Genomic DNA, 27,064 nt, shown 5'->3' on the forward strand with positions numbered 1-27,064 from the left:
TGAAGCCTCCGGGCCACTGTCCCCTGGGCCCCTCCGCCCTTCTGTCCTCCTACCACACGTTCATGGGCTGCCGCTGCCCAGCCTGCATCTCTGTGTCCTCTACTCGAGGTGGCTGGGTAGATGGTGTAATCCAGGTTCCGGTGCCTTTCTCTTTGTCAAATCTTTCACAATAGAAAAGCAGCTGGGGTCCGATACTTCATGTCCCACTTCAAGTACATATATCAAAGAGTTTCAGCATCTGACCCCATCACAATTTGACCTTCCCTGATGTCCACATGATCTTGTCTAACACCCTCCTGCCCGAGGAGCACAGTGAGTTTGGGAGCAAGCTAGAAATTATGCTGATGGGGTACATCAGACCTCCACTGCCCATCCCATCGGCACTGACGAGATCCCAATCAGGACCCCAGTGGGATCATAATTTGCCTGGAGAAGTAACTAGTAGAAACCAATTCATTACTTGCCTCCTAGCAGGATTTAGAAAGGCCGCCCCTAAGGCCATCAATTGTGAAAGGCTCCAGGAAATCTTCCCAGATAAGAGTGAAAACCCTTCAGCATTTCTAGACCACCTGACCAAGGCTTTATTACAACATACTAATCAGGACCCCGGGACTCCAGATGGGAGACAACTCTAATGACTGCTTTTTCTCCCAGAGTTTCCCCGATATTAAGGCCAAACTAAGGCACCTCGAGAGGGGGCCCCTAACTCTCCAAGCTGAGGTGGTGGGAGTGGCCTTTAGGGTGAATAACAGGAGAGAGGAGAAGGCCTGGGAGCAGAAATATCAGATGCTCGCTCAAGTTGTCTGTCTAGCCTCGGCATCTGTCCCTGGTTCCACTGGCCCGCGGAAGGATCCCTCAGGACCACTTGGACCCTGTTTTAAATGTGGTCAGATGGGTCACTGGGCTGGTACATGTCCCAAGCCTTGCAAGCCTACGGGCCCTTGTCCTAAGTGCCACCAGGAGGGACACTGGGCCATTGACTGTCCCCAAGCTCTTGTGGCTTCCAGCCACCCGACCCTTCTGGCTCCCCTTTCCAACTCTTAAGACTGACTGCAGAGGACTGAGGAGGACCAGGTCCCCATCACCTGACCACTCCCTTCACTCCGCGGGAACCCAGGGTAACTGCATTTCAGGTGGGCCTGTCTCCTGCCTCCTAGACCCTGGGGCTAGATATTCAGTCCTCAAGGAGTCCTGGGGGCTACCACTCGCTCTATGACCTCTGTTGTGGGGTAGAGGGCAAACCTTACAACCCTCACAGACACCCAGCCTCGTTTGCGCTTTTGGCTCTCTAATTTTTACCCCTCCTTTCTGGTCATTCCACAGTGCCCGGTTTCCCTATGGGAAGGGACATCCTTACAAAGTTGGGGGTGACGCTTTCCTTCTCCCCTCGTGTACACTTCCATCCAGACTCACCTGCTGCTCCCCTGATCCTCATCCTCACCTCAGGACCGTCCCCCATCCCATCTGCCAGTGCCTTCCCATTACCCCTTCCCAGGTGGACCCTACTGGCTGGGATCGCCTCACACCACGAGGCCATTCACGTCGTCTCAAACCCCCCTCCATTTTCTGGCCCAAGCACAACGCCTGCTGTCCCTCCTTGCTGCCGCTGCCCTCTCTTTGCAGAGCAGCCTTGATCACGTTCTCCCATCAGCTTTGCTCTCCCCTCGGGGATTTGGGCTGCTTAGGGATCCTGGCCAAGGGCCCAGGACAGTGACCACAGACCTTCTGCCATTCACCCGGAGCTCTTCTTCTTTGTCCCCACTCGGGCCTCATTTGGGGAGGAGACTTGGCCTTCCCCTCCCCTCCTCCTCACAAGTCTACTCCCTGGAGAGGCAGTGACAATTCTCCTCTCTAGCGACAAAAGTTAACCTAGATCTTGGCCCAGCACCAAGACTCTCGACCTTCCCATCCCTTCCGCTGGACAAGCTCACTCTCAGGTCTTGGTTCTCAGCTCTTCAGCAGAGCTCACAAAAGCCCTGGCCAGGCAACCAAGACTCTCTATGGGCCAAGCCCGGGACTAGGGAAATAGCGGGTGATGACTCCCTTCTCTCAGTCCCAGAAAGGCTTGGGTGGTGACGACCCCTTTTCACTGCTGCCCCCTCTCTCACTCTGGTTTGGGCTAGGGCCACTGCTGCCCCCTCTCTCACTCTGGTTTGTCCTAGAGCCGGGGACGCCTGCCTCTAGCCACTCCAGCACTCCAACTCCCTATGGGAAGCTCCCAATCCAGAATCCCACCTGACTCACCTCTGGGCTCCTCTTGCCCGCCCCCCCCCCCCCGCCCCACCAGCTTCTACTTGACACTAAAGCTCTGGATTCTCCAGAGACCCTACTTCCAGACAAACAAGGGACCCAGAACCCTCCTCCCTGCTTCTATGGGCACAGTACATTGTAAAGCCTGGGCAGCAATGCCCCTGGCCAAGGCCACACTGAAGCTAACACTGAAATACAAACGGCAGGCTCAGCAGGCTGGATAAGAGGCCTAAGACCAAAAAAAAAAAAAGTGTCAACTTAACTTTTCCCTTGACTACAACACAAAAGAATGACTTCAAAACTTTCTATCTCCCTGATCTCACAGGCCCATTTCACCTTTAAGTGGCTGAAAAGCAGGGATTTTCTCTAGGGGTCCTGGAACACATGCTGGGCCAGCCTTTGCCCCTGTGGCTTATCTATAAAAGAGTCTAGACCTTATTGTTCAGGGGTGGGCCCCTGGCCTACCAACCTTGGCCACAGCCTCTCATTAACAAGTCAAAGAAACTCACCTTTGGACCCCACCCCCATCCTGGCTCCCCACCACCTAGAGGAACTGCTCGCCCACAAGGGCTTGCATTCCCTACCCCTACCCCACTGCCGCCTTGTATCTCTACAGGTGTCCCTGGTGGGAGATCCCAGTCTTACCTTCCACACGTGCTCACCTTTAAACCCTGCTCCTCTCCTCCCCATCCTCAGGACTCTTCCTCCTCTTCTCCTCTTACCCATTCATGCATTGACACTCTGGAGGAGCCTCTCCCACACCCCTCCCACGTACAGGAAGGCCCCTGGCTCCTCATCTTTTCTGGCCTCTTCTTGCACACATTAGGAACCTTCTTTGGCAATACAGCAATGCTGTTCTGGCAAAGCCTGGTTCTGCCTCTTCCCCTTCTCCCACTCTGTCTCCTGGCGACCTGGTACTTTTTAACCGCCCCCCCCCCAACAGGACCCCTTCTCACAATTCTCTGCATAATCGACTGAACCCTATCGGGTCATGCTTACCACTCCCTTGGTGGCCCGCCTCGAGGGTACCCATATTGGGTTCACAACTCCCATTGAAACAGTCCTCTTGCCCTTTTTCACAGTGAGACCCACAGACCCTCTCAAGCTGCGTCTCTCCAAGTCCAGAACCCCCCATCTTCCTTCCGTCCCTGAGGACCACGAGGACACTGTGGAATCATGAGTACCATCCTTCCCGTTTTCATTTTTGGCCTCCTCCCTTATTCTGCACTCACCTCCCAGGGTACCATTACCAGGCGTTACCATTCCAATTTCCAGGAGACTTACAAGGAGACTTGCTCCAACCATACTAACCATACAGTCCCAGCTCAGTTCTGCAGAATCGAAGGGGTCTTGATCTTTTTACCACCAAAAAAGGCAGACTTTGTCTGTACCTACAGGAGGAATGCTATTTTTATGTCAATCAATCTGGTATAGTAAAGGACAAGCTAAAATAACCCCAACAGGACTTTGAACATTGGAAACAACAGCTCTCCTCTACTGAAGATGGCAGCTAAGTAACCCCCTTCTCCAGTGGACACTTCCTTTCCTGACCCCTCTCCTTGCCATAGGCCTTCCAAAAAATCTCTAATCAAACTATAAACCAGCTTTTGTTACAGGAATACCAATCCCTCACTAAATATTGGGGCACCAGGCACAGCATTTCACCACCCATCAACCACCATCATCCTTCCAAGGACATCCTGCACCCCTAATGAGGGATTCAAACACCGCCCCTTCCCAACAGGAAGCAGTTACAGAAGATTGACCTAGGTCCCTGTCCTCAAGGGGCCCAATAAAAAATAAAAAAGAGGGGAATATAAGGTCCTTGCTTACCATCTGGACAGCCATCTTAAGTGACAGCAGCCAGTTTAAGAAAAAAGTTATGCTTTCCCACCCAAGGGCCTTTCTGAGAAAGGCTCCCCACTCCCTCATACCAACCCAACCCTTAACCACCCTCATTAGGACCCTCCGGGCTCTGATTTCTAAGCCTCCCCCATAAAAGTCCCAGAACTCAAACCTGTTTTGTCTCTCTCTGCTATAGAGAGATGGCCTTTATTTGTCAGCTCTGACAAATAAATTTTTGTGCGTTATCTCTGCCTGGTCTCTGTCTCTCATTTCTCGCTTTCCCTTCATCATGTGCCTGGGGTAGGTTGTCATCTGAATCCAGATGGGTGAGTGACAGGAGCCAGGGCTGGCCTCTCTCCTGCTATGGCATGAGAGATTTATAACAGAGATCTTCCCCAAGGGAAGCTGTGACATTCCATGTTATTTGGTGGGCCAGGAAGATGGGAGCCAGGTGACTCTCAAGAGGTACCTCAATGAGGTCCAGTACACGAATACTGAAGACCAGAACTGATAATGAGGGCTTTGAAATACACAAAACCTGCCCAGGCTCTCCCAAAGTCTTGAAGCTCTAAGGAGGGGTTAGTGTTTCTGAATCCCAGAGTGCAGCTGTGTGATTCTGTTTATGTCACAAACTTCTCTGAACTTTCCAAATGCGGCAAGTACGTTGACCTCACAGAGTTGTGGAAAATGAATTAAAAGGTGTGTGATGTTAAGTATTTTCAAGTGGCAAAGAACTCCAGGTATAGACAGCAGGGCTGTTGTCATACCTAAAGACAGAAGTCCCGTACTGAGCGAGATACATGCTGAAGCCGGAAAAGCACGGCAACTCCCAGTGTCACTTGACCTCTGGGGTGGGCCAGTTCTGTGCTTCATTCCCTTTCTTCCAACTGTCCGCGAGTCACCTAAGATCCCCTCTCCCCATCTCTTCCTTCTCATCCCTCCTCCCCCGCAATGCAGGTATCCCATTTGTTCACTGATCTATACCCAGCATCCAATGCTGTCTGGCCCTTAGTAGGTGTTCAACACTATGAATGGAATGAAGGAAGGGAGGAATAAATGTCCCCTATCTTTGCCCAGGCGGCTACCAAAATGCTTGGCATATTCTTCCACCCCCAGACCACTTTGTCCAGGAAGCCTCAATTGCCCTCTCCAGGGTCTCCCTTCTTTCTGCTCCTTTTTTGGGGTGCAAAGCCAGAGAACAGCACAATGCCTGATTCAATGCCTCCTGGGCCAGCTCCCAGGTTCTTGGAGGAAAGGGAGGAGACTTTTGTTCCTCAGGATCTCCCTGGTGGCAGTGCCGACCTGCCAAGTCGATGTGGAGAAGAGCCCTGTGTAGGCTCTGGCATGAAGGAGTCGCTAGGAGATGGGTCTGGAAGCTTGGTTTGCAGAGCAAACAGTTTACACTTACAGTGTGGGTTTCAGCGGGGTGACTGGAGGGCGCCCACAGAGAAGAGACAAGGTGCTGAGTAAATGTTTGGTCAGGGCGCTGGCTATGATGTCTGACCCTCCGCTGTGTCCTAAACCCCTGGTTGCAAAGCGCTTCCACCAGATAAGCAGAGCGCCTGCCGGTGCCCGTGCAACTGCTAGGAGCAGATTGTCTGAGCTAGAGGCAACCCGGCTCTTCCTGAAGAACCGACTTGTTGATAATCTTGCCTCCAACAGTTTGTTGATGGGTGAAGAAAAGCAGTGGCGCAAAGGTTCTCCTTAGGGCCGTCTTAACTCCTTACAAGACGCAGCCGAGTCTCTGAGCGCAGGTCCTGCTCCCGGAACTGCAAAGGGGAGCAAGGACAAGGCGCAGGGCCTTGGGAGGGGCGGCCTGCACCTCCTAGCCCGGCACCGGCAGTGACTGGCCGCGAAGGGGGCAGTCAGCAAGGAAGGAGCGCTAGAGGGCATCTCCACAATTTAGACCTTCTGACCTTCCCGCAGTCTCGGGATATACCGGGGAGAAGGGCAAACAAGGGGCAGGATCCCCTGGAACTGGGAGTCCTCCGCCTCCAGGGCGAATAAATAAATTATTAAGCGCCCAATACACAATAGCCTCGCTAGATGGAGACGAGGAATCACTGCAGCGGCGCTGGCGGCGGCGGCGGGGAGCGCGGGCGGGAGCGCAGCCTCGGGCGGGAGGCGGGCGAGGCTCTGGCTCCGCTCACGTCTGTTTTCCTTTTTCGTGCATTATTTATTTCGCCTCCGCCCGCGGCCCTGCTGTCCGAGCCGCCGCTCCGGGCCGGCGCCTCTCGCCGCTGCCTTCCGCGGGCTGGCGGAAGGCGCGGAAAGCTCAGGCACCCAGCGCCCCGGGCAGCCGCGCGGCGCCACCGGCAAGGGCGGGGACCGGGGCGGCACGGGGAGCCGCCAACGGTTCGAGGGGGGCTCGAGCGGTCGCTCCCTGCGGCCTGGAGGCGACTTTCCCCGCCCTCCGCCCCCGCCTCGGCCCTGGGCGCTGGGTACCGCCCCCCCTCCCGCCCCGCGCGCGGCCAGGCGCAGCCTGGAGCCACCGCGCCCTGCGCCCCGTGCTAGCGCGCCGCGCCCGGGGCCCCAGCTCAGCAGCCCTGGAGGCCCAAGCGGCGCGCAAACTTTTGCTCCAGTGCCGGGCGCTCCTGCTAGGCATGTGAAGCCCCCAGGCGCCCGCGCAGCCGCCCGGGTGAGGACTGAGGCCCCGCCTAGAGGGCGGGGGGACTGGGGAGGCGGCTGGCTTTAAATGGGGGCCGTCCGGCGGCTGGGAAACAGAGCTGCTGCGGGGGGAGCGCTGACCTCTTCTCTGCCCCGAAGATCGGTTGGGGCCGCCACCAGGCAAGGTGGCGTGGGGCATCGGAGGGGTGCGGGCGGAGATGGAGGCGTGAAGGGAAACCCACGCCCCGGAGCGGGAGATCCGGGCTCGGGGTGGGGGGGTAAACCCGGGTGCACACGGAGGTGCATATGTTGCAGTGTGCGCAGTGAGGCCGCGGGGCAGAGGGTGCAACGCAGCCAGTGATTTCTTGATGCTGTGCATGGAGGGTTCAAAGAGTGTGCAGGCAGTAGTCTGTAGTGTGCACGGCTCTTTCTGTGGGTGCGTGCGCAGGGTGAGTGGTTCCCGCCGAGCTTCAAGTGTGCTCCCAGTGAGAGTGAGTTGTGCATGACTGTTTCTGGGGGTGCATGGGGTTCAGTAAGTTGACTTTCTGGAGGTGTGCATGGGGCCAAGGTGTGAACGCAGTATTTTGGGGGTTTGAGCCAGGGTAGGCTGTGAGTACGGGATGCACGAGAGTCAGTGTGTGTGCAAGCTCAATCGAAGGTGCACTTACAAAGGTGCCCCAGAGTGTGGGGCGTGCCCTCTGGACCGGGACTGCTACGTGTGCTGGTGCGCGGAGGCGATGGTGCCTGCGCGGTGTCCACCTGACCTAAGCCTTGCTCCCCTGACAGTTCGCCCCACCAGTGGGCGCCTCGGGCCGAGATGCTCCTCCGGGACCTGGTGCTGCGCCGTGGCTGCTGCTGGCCCTCGCTGCTGCTGCACTGCGCGCTCCACCCGCTCTGGGGCTTCGTGCAGGTGAGCAGAGAAAGGGGGCCGCTCTGGCTGGGAGGAGGAAGGTGTCATTTCACTCCCTAGGGCCTGGCTCCTACAGCAATGCCACTGATTGGTCCTGGGGCCTGGAAAGATAAGAAACTCCAAGAAAGAGGCTTCAACTATGGCCTGTGGCCTGTGGCCTGCAGGACAAGGTCATGGCAGGAAACAGGGCTTGGGGATTAGCTTTTGATCGTAACTTCTATTGCAGACATTTGGGGAAAGAAACAAACTTGAAAAGAAAAATGATCCCAAGAATGTGCATTCTTTATTTCCCACCAGAACCCACTGGGGCACTTTATTTTGGTCTTCAACACAGGCCGGGGCCCTGTGTGTTCCTTTGTAGGTAATGGAACTGGGGATGTTGACAGATTATGCCTGTGGCTACTTGTGACCAATATAAGGACCTGTCCCGTCTGTCAGACTACTTGAGGATGTACCCTCACCTTGAACCTCCCAGACCCTGGCCCAGAGGCCAGGCAGCCACCAACTGAAGTTTTACCTCTTAGGGCTGATGGGAAGGTCAGATGGGATGGTCCCTGCTACGATCCAGAGAGGACACAGCAGTGGGACAGTGGAGAGAGCTGAAGAGGACTTTGGTGTGTGTCAGCTCTGCCCCTCACCAGCCAAGGGACTTTGGGCAACCAATGTGACCCCCTCTGCTCCTTGGTCTCTTCCTGACTGTGCTACTTATTCTAAGTACTTGATGAGATAAAGCAAGTAGATCACTTTGCCTGGACCATAATAAACACTCAGGGGTAGGCGTCACTGCCACTGAGATAAGTACGACAATGCCCCTCTTCTCTCTGGCGCCGGGGGTTTTCTGGCAATCACCAGGTAGTATGGCGTTTTTGAATTGTTAGAAGTTTTACTTTTGGGGGTATTGAAAGACCCACTCTGAGGTAGTTGTAGCTTCATGTTCTCCTGGTGGCACTTTGGGGTCAGTGACTATTCAAAGGGTTGCCCTGAGTTGGAGTGACTGAATGAGGAAGGGTTGGATGAGATGGCTTGCCAGTCTGCTGTGGCCCATGAGCTGCCCCAAATGATGAGACCCTGCCTGGGAACCAGCTCGGTCAGTCCCACTGGCATGGTGGCCTGGGTGACCCCCATAGAGAGCCAGGGCTCTGAGCAGGTCACCAACCCCAGCACCAGGCCCCGTCTTCTGCTCTGTTTTCAGTTTCACAATTGTTTTCCTTTTGGAACTGACAGTTTTGTTGAATGTGTGAAACAGCCGTTTGACTCAGCTGCGTGTCCCCGGGATTCAGGATTCTGTCACTTCTAAACACTTCAGCGGCTAGGGACTAGTTTCCCTTGTTCAACTTTTAACTGAGACTGGGATGTGAAGTTCACTTGGCTTTTATATTAATTGCTTTACCATTTTCTCTCTTCCTCCCTTCCATGGGCTTTTTTTTTCTTTTAAAGCAAGGGATGCAGGTAGACAGCCTTTTAGGCTAGTCTGCTGTTCGAATTAGCAGGATCTAACCAGAAGACCACTGCCACCCAGCACCCCCCCCACCCCAAGACATTATTTTGTATAAGCAGCTCAGCTTTTAAGGTGTCCTGTGAAACAGGCAATGCTCATACAAGCAATTGTGTGAGTGTGTGTTTCAGATCCTCTTACTCAATACAAATCAATTTTCATGAAAATCAATTAGAAAAGGAATCCTCCAGATAAATAGAATGGGTAAAAATCTTGGCTTGAGGCTCTGGAAAAATTAATTTACAAATGATAGGGACAGAGAAGCCAAGGGAAAGGGGGTTTTGGAATGAATGGATCTGGTTTTCAAGCAGAAGAGCTGAATCCAGAGGAACGTGGCAGGGGAGAGGACAAATGGAGGTGCAGAGGCCATGTGTTTTTCTTTAAGTGGAGAGAATAAAATCTGTCACGTCACGGGAGTTTCTCAAGAAGGAGCTGGAGAAAGGGCTTGGAGCTATCTATGCGTCCATGAGCATTTTGCCAGAAGAATCCTCCAGGGTGGTAAACATTTGGAAGGATAGGGCCAGTGCAGCCAAGTCTTACGATTAACGGGGTCATTGGTGAGGCAGGAGACCTGGGGTCCCCAAAGCACCAGGCTCCTCCCTGAAATCAGCCTGAAGCCTCTGGCTGCTGCTAGATGATAAGAGACTTAATCATTAAAGTCAGATGACATTTAAATTGCCAGAGGGCGGGTGGGGGCATTCCTCTCCCCTTCTTACTTTAATGTGTGTGGAATTGAGATTCTGCGCTTTTGTGATTTAGGGTTCTTCTAAGTTCACTTCAGATGCTTCATTTTTTTTTTGCAAAGGAAAAGGATGACAGGCTGGCAGATTTATTAGGTGTGACAGGAGTGTGTCTCATCAAGTTACTGTGGTGCTGGCCTGTCTCCATAAAAGATGCCAGAAGCCATCATCTTTGTGGTCGCCCGTCTAGAGCGATCGCCAGGGAGACAGGCTCAGGTCTGGCCTTATGGGTCTCTGTGTGCAGATGAGGATTGAGCCTGGGCCCAGGTGAGGCCTAAGCCTGCAACAGTCAGTACAGCCTGGATTATTTACTCAGTGGCATTTATTGGACACCTACTGTATGTTAGGCCTGTGTTAAGTGCAAGGGGCTTAATGTCCCTGTGGCATTGATGGTCTGACCATGGAGAGATGATTAAACAAGTGATTTCAGGCAAGAGAGCTCAGTGGCACAAACAGCTTGGCCCTGGTGCTGTGGCTGAGAGTCAGGATGCAAATGAGGGGAAGCAGAGGCCAGAGCCCCAGGAGGCCAGGGAGAGAGCTGGGGAGGTTCCCTTACGGTGGCGTGGCGAGCCCCTAACATGGTGTCTTGCAGATTAGACTTGATCCTGAGGCCCAAGGGGACTGTGGAGGGTTTGAAGTCAGAGATGACACCGTCTCACATCGGCGCTTCAGAAATCAGCCCAGCTCTAGCGGGAAGGATGGATTCAGGGAGGGGCTAGGATAAGGAGCAAAGGGGCTGGCGAGGGTAGGATCGCCAGATTTAGGAAATAAAAATATAGGACATCCAGTTAAATTTGAATTTCAAATAAATCACAGGATGCTTAATAGCACAGATCTATCCCATCCGATAGCGGGGGCATGCTTATCCTGAGAAGTTTTTAGGGTTTATCTGTAATTCCGATTGAATGGGACCTTTTTCCATCTGAGAACCCTTGTGAGAGGCAGATGCTGCCCGGTGGAGACCTGAGGGGGTCCAAGGTTGGGGACGGTAGCAGAGGGAATGGAGAGGAGTGGACGCATTAAGCCCTGACTGGGAGGCAGCACCTCCCAGACCTGGAAGCCTCACTCATGGGGCAGGAGTGGGATGTGGTTGGGAAGTGGGTGCTGACGCTGGGGACTGGCAGCCGTGAAGCACTGTGTCCCTCGGACCACAGCGACAGGCCCCAGAGCCAGGCGATGCCGTGCCTTGGCCCACTCTGTGCAGCCGCAGCACTGGCAGGATCCTGGCTGGAGGAGGATACTGCCGAGTGGGGCAGGGAGGCAGGCGATGGCGGCCAGCAGTGAGCAGCCGTCTCAGTAAGGAGCGATGCCAGTTTGGGTTCTGCGGGGTTTTGGCAAGTCATTGGCCTCTCTGCGCCTCTGATCTCTGTCAGTCGAGTCAGTGAAGAGCAGGTGACTTCAGGGCAAGTTCCCTCTCCTGGTGAGACTCCCCAGATAACAGCCATGGGACAGATGCTGAGACCAGCTCCCAGAGCCCGAGGTCCCTTCTCCGCTGGTCCGGCTGCACCACTGCCACGTAGCAGAACCCCAGTGTGGAACTGGTTGGGGACCAGGGTAGATGCTGTTTCTCCACTGCTGGGCAGACCAGCTCCCAACGTACCTTTGCATTGAGCACCAACTGAACGCCAGGCCTGGGCAGCCGTGGTGTATTACTTGGCTGGCTGAGCCCTGGTCCCACCTGTGTGTGGCTAGTAAACCTCCCTTCCTGGTTCTCAGGGAGCAATCAAGGCACATCCCTGGGCCGACACCCAGCGGGGCTCAGCAGGTCACCTGTTCAGGTTAATACTGCAGAGACTCACCTACCTGCCTGCCCAGGAGACCTTCCACTTAGTGTGGGGAGTCAGACAGCACAAAACAGCAGGAAATTGCCACAAAGAAAAAGTGTGTGCAGGGTGGGAAAGCAGCGCTAGGCTCGTCAGTCTAAATTCCGGGGGCGCGGGGCTCAGAACAGCCTGCCCAGGTGGTCCTGCTAGAGTCCAGTGCAGAGACGCTGGCCAGGGTCTGAAGAGCCACCGTCAGCAGAGGAAGACTCAGCAGCCACGGCCTGCTATCTGGACCAAATGACCAGGCTACTCTGTGTCCCTCAAGAAGGAGGACAGCCTCCTGTGAGAGCAGCAGGTCAGGCAGTGGCACCTACTCCCGTCTCAGTCGGGTCCCAGAACGTGGAGTTTTTAGGATGCAGTGCGTTTCCTTCACCTCTTCCTCCCGAGCCTTGGAACTTGGCCTCGATTCTCCTGCCCCTCGTTGAACACTCTTACACATCTGTACCCTTATATCCTCCCACAAAAAAACAGGTCATTGTGTCGGGCCAGGTTTACCCCGCGTGCTCCTCTTGAAGTCCCTCGTGTCAGTTGTGCCATCGAGGCTGGAATGCGTTACTTCAGCCGTGATGTGGCTTGACGTCCACGCCCTTGGTGGAAGCAGTCTTGGGGGCCAGCTGTTGGAGCATGGAGCTTTCCAGTGACCCCTGGGGTCTTAGAAAGTGGTCATCTAGAGGTGGCAGACCCAATGTTGGGGGCCGTTGGGATTGCCCCAGGAGAGGAGGCTGTGGAGAGACCCCTGATGTGTAGGGGTCGATTGTGGCTCCCCATCGGACACTCGGCTCTTCCCATTGGGATATGAGACCGCCTCCCGGGGTTCAAGGTGCCATCTGTGGTCCTTACCAACCCCACATGGTGGTGAGCAGGAGCCCATTGGCCTCTCAGATATTAACTTTGGCTGTAAAGCAGCCCACCCCACCCTCACCCCCACGGCCATTACCAAGCCTCCTTGCAGCTGGCAAGCGCTGAGGGTGTGCCCAGCCCTGCTGCCTCTCTCCCGTGAGCCTCATCGTGCAAGAGCAGGCTCCTCACAGTTGCAAGGAAGTTGGGGTCCTGGGTTTCTAGTGTCTCCTGTGGCCACCATGGAGGTGGCGGTGACCACCAGCTCTTCTCTTCAGGCCTAGAAGTCAGCGTAGGCCCTGGAGGAGGCCCGAAACCCACACTTGTGACTTTCCTGCTCTCTGTAGGGAGGGCCACCAGCAGCCAGTCTCAGCCAGCCTCTCAGGCTGACCCTACCTTCGTCGAGGAAAGCTGAAGAAAACACGCAGGCCCCGCTCCACCTGTGAAATTCGGATCGAATCAGGCATGAGGGAGGCTCAAGTGGGAGAATTCGTGAGAGCTGCCTGGGGGGTTCCAGTGTACGCTGGGGCTGGGGCCCCTGGTCCAGCATGAGCTTCCTGCTGACAGATGAAGAAACTGAGACCAGGGCTAGGAAAACACAGGCTAGGATGCAAGGGCAGAGGGCCTGCTCCCGTCTGTGGCACCCGTCCCTCCATCCATGTCAAACATTTGTGAGTGTCGGCATTCCTTGTCTGGTTGATAATAATGAGAGGGAACCCAAGGCCTGGCCCTGCCTCACAGAGATGACGGTTCCATGGTGAAGACAGGCAGCAACCAGAGAAGAACCTGGTGCCCGGGGTGGGGCCCATAGGGACGCTGGCCCTGGGCCGGGAGGTGAGGTGCTTCCCTGAGGAGGTAACATCTGAGCTGCCTGGTAGCACAGAGCGGGCAAGGGCCTGAGAGCGTCCTGCCCCAGGAACAGCATGTGCCAGAGCTAGAACCTGAAAGGACATGGGGGTGGGCAGAGAGGGTGCCTGGGGGCCCCAGGCAGGGTCTTGTGGGCCACTGACCCCCTGAGCACTGGGGAGGCACTCCCTGGGCCTCGGCGGTTGGAGAGGGTTTGATCAGATGGTTTTCCACTGGGCCAAGAGGCCCGGCCGGGTAGGACTCCTCCCCAGGATGGGGGACCTTGCCCCAGAGTGACGACAGAAAGGCCACAGGGGCAGTGACTGGGGAGAAGCTGAGGGTGTGGCCTTGTGCTGTTGCAGGGAAGTTGAAGAAGTGCTGAGGTGACTGGGAAGACAGAGTCACTCTACTGTCACTCTCCACCTTTGTCTGGGCCTCAGTTTCTATATTTGTACCCGAGGGAAGTTCTAGAGGTTTACCTTCAGGTTCTTATCTTTCTGCCATTAATATCCAGGTCGTCTGCCCCCGGGGTCCTGGCAGAGCTGGGGACAAAACCTTGGTCTGCGGAGCTGCCGGGCCGGCTTCCCAAGGCAATGCCCCTGTGCCCTCTCCCTGTTCTCCCTGCCTTGGTCTCGGGGATGGGCCCCACACTGCAGCCTGGCAGGGACCTGGGTGGGCCCCTTGGGGTTTCCAGAGCCTCATCTTCTCCTGTGTCTTTTGGGTGCGCCCATGTCTGTAGGTGACGCACGGTGAGCCCCAGAAGTCCTGCTCCAAGGTGACAGACACTTGCCAACACATCTGCCAGTGCCGGCCCCCGCCTCCGCTGCCCCCGCCGCCCCCGCCCCCGCCGCCTCCCAGGCTCCTCTCGGCCCCAGGTAGGTAAAGGCTCACTTGTTTTTTCCGGGTTGCTCTCTGTGTTTTCCTGGGCCCGGGAAGATCCAGTGAGTGAGGCCGAGGACAGTCCTGCCTCCTTTGTAATTTTCCACTGGCCGAGCGGGAGGGAAGCCAAGGCCTAACTTTTCCCTGCAGTCTGCAAAACGCCCTTCCACAGAACGCTCCTGCGAGATGGAGAAGGATGTTTCTCCATCGGTTAATCGGATAAAAGTCAATCTCCGTTTGATGAGTGACCCGGCCTGCATTGTTCTGCAGGCCAGACCTTTACAGGGGGCAGCAACTGGGTCCTGATGTGCACACCCCACCCACACACACAGCTTTATTTCTCGACTTGAATTCATGTGTAAGGAGCCAGTCGGGGTAGAATCGAAGGCCGGGCTCTGAGAGCCACGTTGCACAGGGGCCTTTCAGCCATTTGCACCCAATTCTGCTAAAGCCTCTCTGGCCTCCTCTCCTCTCTGGATGACTGCATCCCTGAGCAATCTGATTGCCTGGTCATTCAAACAGAAGAGCGTTTCTTCAGCCAGAAACGGTCCCAGCCCTGACCTCTACGCGGTCAAGTTCCCTGCTTACAATAGCCAGTTGATGAGGTCTCTGAGGGGAGACTGTGTTTTAGAGGACCACTCACGTTTCGTCCCCCCACCTCACTGAACATCTCCATTGAATTCTTTGGAGCACATTTTAAATAACCTTGCCGAGGCTCTTTCTCTACTAGACCGCGTTTCCCACCTCGTGGTATACAGTTGGTGATGCAGTGTTCTGGGGCGTCTTGTCAGTTAGTGCGAGTCCCTGTAATTCTGTCTGCCAGGCCCCTGCCCGTCCCCGTCCTTGCCTGGTACCCTGTGGCCCCATGCTTCTCAAAGTGTGGCCCTCAAATGACCTGCTTCAGCAGCGACTGAAGCAATGGTTTTAAAGTACAGCTTCCCTGGCCACTTCAGGCCCGCAGAGTCGGGGGCCTTGGGGTGGGGCTCAGGAAGGTCAGGAGGACAGGCTCGGAGACAGGCAAATGCAGACTCAGGTGGAGACCCTGGGCCTCACAGGCCTCCACCCCAGGCCTCCAGGGGATCCTCCTACACCAAGTGCTTGCTCACCTCTGATCTTGAAGGGCCCCCGGTCCTGTGCTGGGGGGACACGGTCTTGGGCACCTGCCCCTGGAGATCACTCCCTTCCCTTCCTTAGAATTCCTGCTCCTCCCACTCTCTGGGCTCCATACACAGGGGTCAAAGGCCATCTGGTCTTCTGGGATCTTTCAGCCCTTCCAGAAAGGCCATCCTGTCAGCACTCATGAAGAGTAGCCTGAGAGAACACAAAAATTTTTTTGCCAGGGACACTGGAAATTCCTGAGTAGTTAAGCAAAAATATAGCTCCAGAGGACAGCATGTGACCTGGGTCATTAAGAATAAATGGGAGGGGTTGGGATTTAGCTCAGTGGCAGAGTGCTCGCCTAGCATGCGCAAGACCCTGAGTTCAGTCCTGGGCCCTGGAAAAAGAATGGGTGAGATCCTTCTAGGAAGATAGGAGGTTGTGGAGATAGGGCGCCAGGCAGAAGGAGCAGCACAGACAAAGGCCTGGTGCTATGGCTCCGTGGGACCCATCTTGGGAGTCACCAGTCTTTCAGTGGGTTTGTCTTAATTTGTTTTCTGTTGCTATAACAGAATACCTGAGGCTGGGTGAGCTATAAAGGAAACAGGTTTTTTTGGCTCATGGTTCTGAAGGCTGGAAAGACTTCAGAGCAGCACATCTGGCAAGCTGTATGAAGACATGGGGGAAATGTGTGGAAGGGCAGGCGGACCCTGGCAGAGAAACGAAAGGGCGTAACTGATCCATTCCTGAGAGAACTAACCCAGTTTCATGAGAAAGACATTAATCTCTCTTAAAGTCCTTCCTCCCAACACAACTGCCTTGGGAGCCAAGTTCCAGCATGAGTCTTGGTGGAGCAAACCCCACCCGGTCCCTGGCAGGGTTTCAAAGGGTGGCCCACGGGCTGATCTCCAGGGGTCTGTGTGCCTGGCGGAGTCAGCCGCTTCCCATCCCGTGGATCGCTCTTGGCAGCCGCCGTATCCGATACCACCTATTATTTGCTGTATTTTTTTTCTTTACCTAGACTCACATTTTGTGTATAAAAATTAATATCCAAAGAAAGTTCTTTAAGACCACTAGAAATAAACCCAGGGTCACTTGTGTAACAAGCAGGGCTGCCATCAAAAGAAATGCAAAAAGTCAGCGTTTTCAAATTCTAGCCTTCTGTGGAGGGTTCTGAACCAAGGCCTTCTCTCTTTGATAGAAAGGGAGAGAAGCCAGTGGCAGAAGCGTGTCAAAGCCACAGTAGCAGCAGGCCGAGACTCTCTGTAAAGCCATCAGAAGGTTGTGAGGGAATCACGGGGAGCGCGTGCTTCTCTCGTAGGGTGCTTCTCTCGTAGGACTTGTGTGAGTCAGATTTCTGTAACTGTAACAAAATACCTTAAGCGATCAACTTGATGAGGGAAAAGGTTTATTCTGCCTCACAGTTGCAGAGGTCTCGGTCCATGGTGGTTGGGTCCTGTTGCTTTGAGCCTGGGGCAGCACAATGTATCATGACGGAACTGCATGGTGGAGGGGGCCTGTTCACCTCATGGTGACCAGGAAACAGAGGGACAGGAAGGGAGGTGGAGCCCGATATCCCCTTCAAGGGCACACCCCCAGTGTCTGATTTCCTCCCCCAGGCTCTGCTTCCTAAAGGTTCTGCCACCTCCCAATAGTGTCACAGGCTGGGGACCAAGCCTTCAACACGGCCCTGTGGGGGACCGTCAGAATCCAGACGAGGCAGGGTTCAGTGTCTGAGTGTTGGGTCAGGTACCACCTAAAACTGGCTCATCTGCCACGCGTGGTGGCTCGTGCCTGGAATACCAGGACTTGGGAGGCTGAGGCAGGAGAATTGCAAATTTGAGGCAGCCTCAGCAACTTAGGGAGGCCCTAAGCCACTTAGTGGGACCCTGTCTCAAAATTTAAACAACAAGCAAACAAGAACCTAGGGATGTGGCTCAGGGTAGGGCACCCCTGGGTTCAATACCTTGAAAATAAGTAAGGAAACAAAATTAAAAATAATAAAATAAAATGAGCTCCATCAACGGCAGGGACATGGGCCATCTTTAGGAAGCTGTCACGGGCAGTGATGTCCCTACCCCCACGTGCATTAAGCAGGGAGGTGACGTGGTCTTGGTGCCTGTCTCAGGGAGATCAACTTCCTGACATGGTGGAGGGTGGGTCGGGCTGGTGGGCTGCGGTATCATATTACTCAGTGCCCAGAGACGGGGAGGAGCCAGAGGGTGCTCCATGTGGGGAGAGGGGACAGCCGACTCTGGGCCCACCGTGCCTCGGGTAGGCGTGGAATCTCTTTCTGTCTCCCCCTGATCCCTCCTGGGTGACTTCTCTCAGGCTGACGCAGTCCCGTGGCTGCAGGCTCCAGGATCCCATGGACCCTAGTTGGTGATCTCCCTCCAAAGAGAGCTCTTGTCCCCCAGGGAAAGTCCCAGGCTGACTGCCATAGGGCAGCGTGGGTCCCGTGGCCATTGGTGGACCATTGGTGGGCCACTGGTGGACCAGCCATGGCCAACTCAGGCCTCAGCATCTTCTTCTTCTAGAAAATAGGTTCATGGACGACACTCACTCCACAGGGTTCTCTTGGGGATCCCCAAAATGGGAAGTACGTGGGAAAACTGGGCGGGCATCCTTTGCTGCTGGTGGCCACTTAGAAGAGGTGGCTTGGAGGGCCAGCTAGACTTGGGGTGGGTGGGTAAAGAGGTGCTGTTGGAGGGAACAGGTGATCCCAAAAGGGATGAAATCAACCCCAGGCCATTCAAACAGGTGAACATGTCTTTAGCCAGAGTGGCTTCGGCTTTGACCTCGGGGTCAAGGTCCTGGTTTGCGACTGCGGGTTGCTCCGGTTTGGGCCTGGAGAACACCTGGGACCATGCCATCCTGCCTCTCACCGTGACCAGTCAGGCAGGGAGGCAGGGAGGCCCTGGGAAGCGGAGAGGATTCTCAGGGAGGCCGGGGCAGGTGGGAGGAGAGGGCGGCTGACACCGGCCCAGGGTTCAGAGCCCGAGGATCAGGCAGAAGTGCCATTGATCTGCAGGAGGCTGGCTTGGGTGCAGGTGCCTGGGACAGAGGGACAAAGAAGCGAGGGAGAGGGACAGCCGTTCCTGCAGATCCGCAAAGTCTCTCTGGAAGTAACGACCAGAGGCCACTGCAGGAACGGCTGGGCGTCCTTCACGTGGCCAGACAGGCCTCCCTCTGCATCCAAGCCATCCCGCCACTCACTGGGGCCAGCTTGTCCCACTCTGCCCAGGACTGTCCTGGGTTTTGCCCTCAAGTCCGCCGTCCTGGGGACCCTTCACTCCTGGGCACCTTTCTTCTGGGAAAGTCATGGCCGTTTTAAAAATCCATCTTTGTTATGTTGACGTGGGGTCATTTGGTTTCCCTGATTGCATTTAGAATCACCGGACGTGGGGCCGGGGGCAGCTCAGTGTGGCATTCCTCTCTGGTGGCCCAGCTCTGTGCCACCTCAGTGTGGCATTCCTCTCTGGTGGCCCAGCTCTGTGCCACCGTCCAGCAGCCTCGCCCTGAGCCCTGCCTGCCCTTGGGAAGGAGCCTGGAAGGGCTCTGTGACGCGGATGGTTCTTGAACACGGTCCTCTGCTGTGCTGCTGTCTCTCAGGCTCGGCCCACACCCTTGTACTCAGGCAGGGTGACACCCGCCTGGGACAGCTGCTCTTCGTACCCTTGTGCAAGCTGTGGGCCGAGGGGTGCTGGATGGTTTGTGCCCCTGGAAGGTGTGATCTCCGGGGCGGGCCTGGGGATCTGCACTCTCCACACTCCCTCCCATGAGGCTGGTGCCCTTGGTCAGGGGAGCCGACCCGGCGCCCCAGCTCCGTGGCCCTGGGCATGTGGCTTTGCTCTCAGAGCCTCAGTTCCCTGGTATGGCTCCCCCCTGGCGGGATTGCTGCCAAGGCTGGGGGTCTCCAGGCCACCCGGGGCAGGGGCTGGCTCAGGGTGAGGTGCACAGCTCAGCCGCCCTCCCTGTCCTCAGGGCTGGACGCCAGGCCCTCCCTGTCCTCAGGGCTGGACGCCAGGCTGCTCAGCTATGGGATTTGGGTGAGGAATCTTTTGCTGCTTGAAACCTCAGTTTCTGAGTCTGTGGAATGGCCCACCATCTTCCTGCTGCCCGCGGGTGGTCGGAGGACAAGCCAACACCATCAATGACCACTGCAGAGAGGTGGCTGCTGATGAGGCGGTAGAGCCGCGGTCACTAGCTGTCAGACTGGAACGCGCTCCACGGGGTTCCGGCATCTGCTAGACAGGAGCCTCGTGTTGGAAACCCCAGGGATGAAATGGGTGTGGAAGGATGTGTAGACTCCGCTGGTCCTCCACAGGAAGAGGTTTCCTCGGAGCCCTCTGTGTCCCTTCCAGGACAGCCCTTGCCAGAGCAGGATATTCCCCGAATGCTTGGGCGGGAGCGAGCCCAGCAACAGCACTATCCAGGGCCTGGCTGGAAAGCCCACGGCAGCCGCAGAGCCAAGGACCTGGGCTTGCTGGGTCAATGTCAGGGACGGCCCGCTGGTCCCTGCTTGTGCCTCAGATGGCCCAGGCTCTGGAAGGAGCGGCAACTGGTGTTACTATTCCCAGTTTCTATGAGTCTAGAAGTTCAGAGAGGGTGAGTTACTTGTTTGAGGCTGCCCAGCAGGTGAGGAAGGGAAGTCATTTGATTACTTCCTGCTTTTTCTCCTGCTTAACATTCCCCCTCCATCACTGAAGTCAGCTTGTGGGGGGCTTCCCTTGAGTGGGCCTCTGTCCCTCTGTCTGGGAGCCTTCATAATATTCTAGTTCTCTGTCTGCAGGCTCCCCCAGAGTTAGGCTTAACTCATGCACATCTCGCTCACACTGTCCCTGATGTGGGACGGCCTCCCCCGGGTCTTTCTTGCACCTGTATGAATTGCGTGGGACAGGGCAATTAATAACTAAGAGGAAGGCTTCTCTCGCGCGTCTGGTAGTTGGTATTGGCTGTTGGTTGGGTCCTCGGCACTGAAACACCTTTGTGGGTGCCACCGTGTGGAGTGGGTGACCTCTTAGCTGTGGTGGTGGTGGTGGGAGAGATGGCGGTGATGGGGGGACAGAGGAGTCTGATTTGGAGAAGGGCAGGCTGAGTAGCCCCCAGGGCTGGCCGTGTGGGGAGGGAGGGTGCAGGAGGGCTGTTAGAGGCTGAGGAATGACCCAGCGGAGGAGGCCACCAGGTGTCACAGCGCTGCCTCTCCTGGGTCCTCTAGAGGTCTGTGATCGTGCGGAAGGGACGATGAGCAGATTCAGGTGAGGCAGGAAGGGCTGGTGGCCGTCCCACGTCCCCCAGTGTCTCAGCTGCTGCATTTTCAGGGCTGGATTCTTTGGTTTGAACCCAGGTTGAGGTCCCGCTGCAAACCAGGCTCACGCAGGGCTGTGGCGCGTGGCGGGCAAGCAGGGGAGGAGGCCTAGCCCTGGGGCCACAGGACAAGGGATGGGCCCAGCGGGGAAGCTGGTCCCTATGAGCTGCAGAGGCCGGTGGATGCCGCTGACCTTGGCCTTGGCTGGGTGTGTTGTGAGCACGTGACGGGGACTGTGCATGTGACGGGGACTGTGCACGTGGGACACGGCTGGGTTGCTTTGGGCGTGTCTTGCTCCGAGGGCTTGTGGTGCCGAGTGTCACTGTCATCGTTGGCTTGCCCCTGACCTGGGTGTTCACCTTCTGCTGGAGGAAGGTCTCTGTCTGGTTGACTTGAGCCACCTGCCTGGTCTTCTAGCGGCAGGACCTGGGGCAGGACAGTCTCTGGCTCTTTCCAGCTGTGCGCGGCCCCTCAGCCTCTCTGCCTCTGTTTTCTCCATCTCTAAGGTGCTTGTAGGAGAAGAAACTCCCCCCCCCCCGGGGGCCAGCCCACCCTGCCGGGGCCACTGTCAGCGCAATCCACATTCTTATCCTCGTGGCTGTCCTGTCCAGAACTGTCCTGTACCCAATGGGCATGCGGCGGCGTGAGCGTGACGCGGGCCCCGCCCGAGTGGCTGAGGTCCCTAAGAGCCTGCACAGCTGTTGGGTTTCTTTTTAACCTGCTAAGTCCCATGGTTCCAGTTGTGGGGACAAAAACTTAAATTGAGCAACAGACAAGTTCCCACTTACGGGAACTTCTGGAGAGAATTCCGTGTTTTCAGAGTTTCAGGCTTTTGAGAAAAGCTGACAGGGGCAGGATCAGAGCACGTGATAAGATGTATCTGTGCGGAACCTGGGCTCCAGGTGAGGCTGTCGGCCTGTTTAACGCACCTGGGTCCATCTCGTTGAGTTGGAAGCTGGGGCTTAGCGGGCGAAGTGATTTTATTTTTGTTAATTGCGTTTTCCTTTCAGAGTTCGATTGATGGAATAGTTTCCATCTTCCCTTTATGAATTTCTATCTGGCAAATAAGGAGAGGTGGCAAGTTTGTGTGTATTTCAACCTCCTCAACGGGTCTCTGTGTCTTGATTCACTGGACACACAGTTGTTCCTGGAGAGCCTCCCGCCCTCAGGAGCCCTGCCTCCCGGTGACACGGTCCTCACAGCGCATCCGGCTCCCTCTTCTTTTTCCTCCTTCGTTTCTTCTTTGTGGGACCTGCAGCATGACTTGGTCACCTGCACTGAGGGAGAAGACCGGTCACTGTTTTGCTGCCAATAAATGAGGTCTTCTGCCAGGGTCCCCACTTGTAAGGGCGTAGTGGACTCGGTCACCTCTGGGCTTCATCTGCAGGTTGTTCCCTGAGTGTGAACTCTGTGTGCCATGCTCCATGGGAGGCCTGGGGCCTGAGATGGTGACCACATGAAGCCCCTGATTGGAGGTCCTGCGTGTGTCTGCAGTGGGCAGCCGAAAATGCATTTGGTCACAATCCTGAGGATGGGTGGGAGAGAGGGTGGCCTGGGTGTGCATCGGGGATTCTTTGTTATCACCTGATGCGGGCACCTGGGGGTCAAGAGACTAGCTCCCCACCATCGCATCACCAGATCACCCACTTCCCGGAAAACCTGACCTTGAGACCACTCAGAAGGGCCACGTGGCTTTCCCAAGGTCACCCCAAGTGAACTCTCTGGGACCCCGATCCGGGTTGTTGGTGTCTGGAGGTCTATTCCTCTGACTCTGCTGTCACCCGCGCTTGGCAGACATGCTCCCCGTCTTAGGTGGGGTGTCTTGGGGACTAGTCTGTCTCACTTGGACTCAGTTACAAGGAAGCGTCGCCTTTCTACCCTAGGGTCGAGAACAGATGAGCGTCCTGTGGAAAGCCACTCCTCTGTGGTCACCGTGGGGTGAAGGTGGCCTGGCTCCGTCTTGCCTGCTTGCAGGAAGCCATCAGGGAACCGTGCAGCCCAGGGGTCTCGTTGTCACCCTGGCTTCATGTGGGTTCTTGTTTATATCACGACATTCATTTTATGTTATAAATGAAGGCAAATTAGATGACATCTATTAAAACACCTGGGGAGAGAGCTTTTGGGGGAAGAGAACTTTCATCTGGCCTTTGCAGAGGGCAGAGGGACACAGCACGGGGGTCCTGGGAACGGGGTGCTGCAGTTGGGTGTCTGGGTGCTGAGTCGACTCAGTCTCCCTGAAGCAGTGGATCACTGAGATGGGAAGACAATGTCTGAACAGAGGTCGTTTGAAGCAAGAACACTTTCACTCACAGGCTTCAAATCCGTCCCGTGACACTGAGTCAGCAGCCTAGGACCTGCCTGGGAATCCCAGATTGGAGAGGTTTGGGACAGGTGGCCTGCCGTGACTGCGTGGCCGTGGGAAAGAGCCTTCCTCTCCTGTGGCACTGTTCCTGATGGGGCTGCTGTGAGGCTTAGAACAGTGCACGGCACGGGGAGAACCCTGTCACGTTAGCTCTTCAACATGGCTTCAAGATTCACTCGTGTCCAAGACAAGGCGGTCAGTCTGACCAATAAGTCGAGGTCAAGCTCAGGGGCACCTGGCGCTTGGCACCACTGGGGACTGTGCCTGGAGGTGAGGGCTGCTGGGGTGGTTGTGCCACCGCCCACCGATCACAGCCCAGGAGTGAGGAGTGACTCTTCCCAGGGCACAGAAGCAACATGTCCTGGAAGGACACCAGAAGCAGCTGCCACAGGCTGTCACCTTCTTCTGCTGTGATTCACCCTTGCCGTTTCCTGCCCAAAATGTCCCCAGGAAAGCGGCAAACACTTACAAGGAAAGTGATCCTCTCCCTCCTCTGCCCGTCTGTAGGAGAGGGTTGAAGTAGGCGTCCTGTCAGAGGGATCCCTAATAGGTAGATTGGGAGCTGTCCATCACGGGAAGCGCAGGAGGCCTGGGGGGGACAGACATGTATCCTCAGCCAATATTTATGGGGCCGCAGGTGTGCCAAGTACTGCATGTGGTCACCGAGGATGACCCAGGGGAGAGGACCAGGGAGCTCATGAGAATGCTCAGCTGAGGCGGGAGGAGGGTTCCCCAGGGGAGGGAGCGCACCTGGCGGGTGCACCTGGGCAAAGGGAGCCCGGCCTGTCCCAGGCTGTGCGCTGGAAGGACAGGACAGGAATCCTTAGGGACGGGGGGGGGGAGCTCTTCGTCCCAGGCAGGGCACAGCTCGGCAGGTCTGAGTGGAGACCCCGCAGGCTAAGCCCTCTGTAGTGAGCACTGCTGGGGGCAGCTGAGGCGGGGAGCGCGAAGAGGCTGGACCAGGGCACAGTTCCCCTGCCCGGCCAGACCGTGCTGGGAGCAGGACTTGAGGACCCCCAGGGCTCAGTGGCAGGCCACTGTCAGGAAGGGAAGGGCTCAGGTGACGGTGACAAGGTGACCAGCTGTGGTGAGGAGGATGCTGTGATAGTGGAGGCCCAGAGTTCCAGAACTGCCGCCTCACCTTGGGGGTGCCGTGGGTCAGCATCAGCTGGGGGTCGTGAGCAGAGGACGGGGGTCTGAGCTGGCCCTAAGGGTGAGGGAGGCAGGCACCAAAGCCACCAGAGACCACCGGCTGGGTGAGGAGCAGCAGAGGCCAGCGTGGCCACAGCCAGGCGGGAGGTGAGATGGAGGTGCTGGTCCCCCGCTGGCCAGGGGCTCGTTAGCCAGTGTGAAGGGGGCACGGGTAGCCACGGAGCCCAGGGGCGTCACCATCGGAAGTGCTCCCAACAGAATATCCCTGGCTACTGTGTGGGGACTAGAGTGGGCGTTGGGGCGGAAGCAGGGACACCAGCTCCGTGACAGGGGAGAGGCCTCTGGGACCAGGCAGCACCAGAGAGGAGCCTGCTGCCCTTCTGATGGGTGGCGTCCCAGGTGAGTGGGGGGCAGGATGGGAACAGAGAGCATGGCCGGGGCCCAAGCCGTGACAGTGGCTGTTGCCCAGCATGGCCTGGGGCAGGGGCGGTGCTGAGGCAGGACACAGCCATCTGGTGTCACCTCCCAGCCAGCCAGTCGGAGCCTTCTCTCCGATCCCAGCCAGGCCTGAACTAGGCAGCCTGTCCATGGTGCTGCGGTAGTAAAGGGGGAATGAACGCACCCCTGTGTGGGAGGTGGTGAGCTTGTGTCACGCTAATGCTTCTGGGAGTGGCCGGGAGTGGGTGCCCTGTCTGCACCCCAGGACCCCAGGACAGGCGCCCTCAGAGTGGCCTCTCAGACCTCAATACCAGTGCCCAGGCCCTGGCCCAGATGGGAGCCCATCTGACCATCAAGGGAGGTTTTTTCTGTGGACAAGAGAAGGGATTTGGAGTGTCCCTAAGAATTGTGGTAAGAGTGATCAATGAAGGAGCAGAATAGTCCCAGCCCAGACGCCCTCTAAGTTTCCCAGTCGCAAACCAGATGGAGCAGGAAGCCGGTGTCCCCGGGGGAGACACTGCAGGTGTTCAAGGTCTTACTCAGCCACTCGACAGACACCTAGGGACACGGACTCTGGGCCAGGCACTGCAGTCAGGGGGATCTGGGGCTATAGGGGTGATTCCAGGCCCCAAATGAAGACTCTAAGAGGGGAGGTCCTGAGTGCTGGACAGAGGCCGGGGAAGCCTCTCCGGCTGGACTTTGAAGGGAGAGAAGAACCTGCCCTGTCAGTACCGGGGAGAACGTTCCAGGCTGATGGAACTGCACACAGAGGCCCTGGGGCGGGAGCAACCGACAGGTTCAAGAAACCCAAAGAGGACCCTGCCGGGCACTGTGATGGGGAGAGGGCTGCCTGAAAGGGGTCACGAGGCTGGTGAACCATAAGTTACACAGCACAGAGACACTTCCTTCGAGTGCTGCTGCGGAAAGCCTTGGGAGTGACACTGATGGGTTTGCTCTTTAGGACAGTCATTGGCCGTGAGTGGGTTGGGGGGTGAGGGGCTGTGGGGGAGGCCAGCGCGTAGCTACAGTGCTGTCCAAGTGACAGAAGAGGGGGGTTGGACTGGGACAGTGACTCAGGGAAAGAGGTGACAGTTCCCAGATGCAGCTGGAGGAGCCACCCGGCTGTGGGGTGCACGGAGACCATTCATCTCACGGCCAGAAGGGGGGCCGAGCATCTCTGTCGGGTTGCTCACGGAGGCAGCCGTCTCTTTCTAAGATGGTGCCAAGACGTTGGCCGTGTTTCATTCCCTCCACGACCTGGTTTATGGGGACTCGATTCATGCCACCTCTCCATCCTGTTCCTTTCTCTAAATATGGCCGGGCTGCGCGTGGGAATGGTGCTTGCTGGCCCTGCATCAAGGGCCTTCCCGGAGCTTGTGGGGACCCGCCGTGGCCTGGCGGTGGCATCTGTACAGCCCCATGGCCTCTGGAGGAGGGACTCAGTGGAGGCTCGAGTGTCCCAGGCCAGGCTGTCCAGGAAGCTTCTAGACTATGCCAAGCCCAGAGCAGGGTTTGAGCACCAGGTGGTCTCTGCCAAGGACACCTCTGCCTCCTCTGGGTCTGAACGTCGGCATCGTGACCCTCAGGAGCGCTGGATTTGTGAGCTCCTCCCGTCACCCCGCTCCTCATGCTCCTGGCCCAGGCTCGCCTGCGTCCCCAGCCAGTGCTCCTCTCTCGCCCTTCCCTCTCTCACCTTAAGTGACTGTTACTCCACCTGGTTCTCAGTCAGGGGTGTATTTGGAGACGGGGTGTCCGTTTGCTGGTACTTGGGTTGAGGGTGGGTGCCCCTGGCCTGTGGTGGTCAATGACCTGCCCCCGTCCTCCTGTGCTAGAGGGACCCTGCAGAGGTGCTGCTTAGCCACTGAGCCTTCTTCCCAAGCAGCGATTTCAAGTCCTAACGGGGTACCCTGTGCAGAGGTGGCTCTTTCCATTTTTGGAAAACAGCCACCTGCGTTGCGACTGTGGGAAGAAGGGGCTGTCTCTTCTGATGGTTCTCTTTCACTCTTGGGCTAATCCAGATTAATTTATGAACCACGTCCCCAGGGCCTACGGTTGCCCACAGCAGGGAGATGTAACACGCGCCATCCGTCTCAGGTCTTCAGAGCTGCTGTCAGCGTCACTGGGGGTCTCCTTCCGCTTTTGGTGACCCCCCTGACTTGAAGGGAAGGACACCTGGAAATGAGTGTCCCTTGAGTCCACCCACAAAGCTGTCACCTGGGGTCTTCTCATGGGTACTTGGGAAATCTGTGGCACATTGAACTGACCCAAGGACACCCTAGTTGTGGTCCTGGACACCGTGCATGGCTGGAGGACAGGCTGTGTCCTTCATCCGATTCTTGTTGTACTCTGCTGGTGAATATTATTTCAGATTGAACTGTTAAATCGTCCTGTGGGGCCAGGTACTTGTATTGGGCCATGTTCTTAAAACTATGTTTGCCCTGATTTCTGTTGATGGTCTGTCTTTGGCTGGTTCC

The 27,064-nt window shown here is 56.5% G+C and overlaps 1 protein-coding gene across 2 annotated transcripts in view; it reads left to right on the forward strand.

Moving 5' to 3' along the window:
- The first annotated feature begins 6,583 nt into the window (after window positions 1–6,583).
- The window catches only part of Prima1 (proline rich membrane anchor 1), a 49,310-nt gene continuing 28,829 nt past the window's right edge, over window positions 6,584–27,064 (forward strand). The window contains exons 1-3 of one of the 2 annotated variants that reach the window (XM_046440597.1): window positions 6,584–6,733; window positions 7,489–7,612; window positions 14,093–14,228. In XM_046440597.1, the coding sequence (XP_046296553.1) occupies window positions 7,520–7,612; window positions 14,093–14,228 (229 nt within the window). In that variant the 5' untranslated portion in view covers window positions 6,584–6,733; window positions 7,489–7,519. Of the gene's footprint in view, window positions 6,734–6,832; window positions 6,888–7,488; window positions 7,613–14,092; window positions 14,229–27,064 lie in introns of those variants that run through there. The other variant, XM_046440596.1, reaches the window with a different exon arrangement.

Source organism: Marmota monax, unplaced genomic scaffold (assembly GCF_021218885.2).
Source record: "Marmota monax isolate L192 unplaced genomic scaffold, Marmota_monax_Labrador192_F-V1.1 WCK01_AAM20220418_F8-fsc00017, whole genome shotgun sequence".
Classification (NCBI taxonomy): Eukaryota; Metazoa; Chordata; class Mammalia; order Rodentia; family Sciuridae; genus Marmota; species Marmota monax.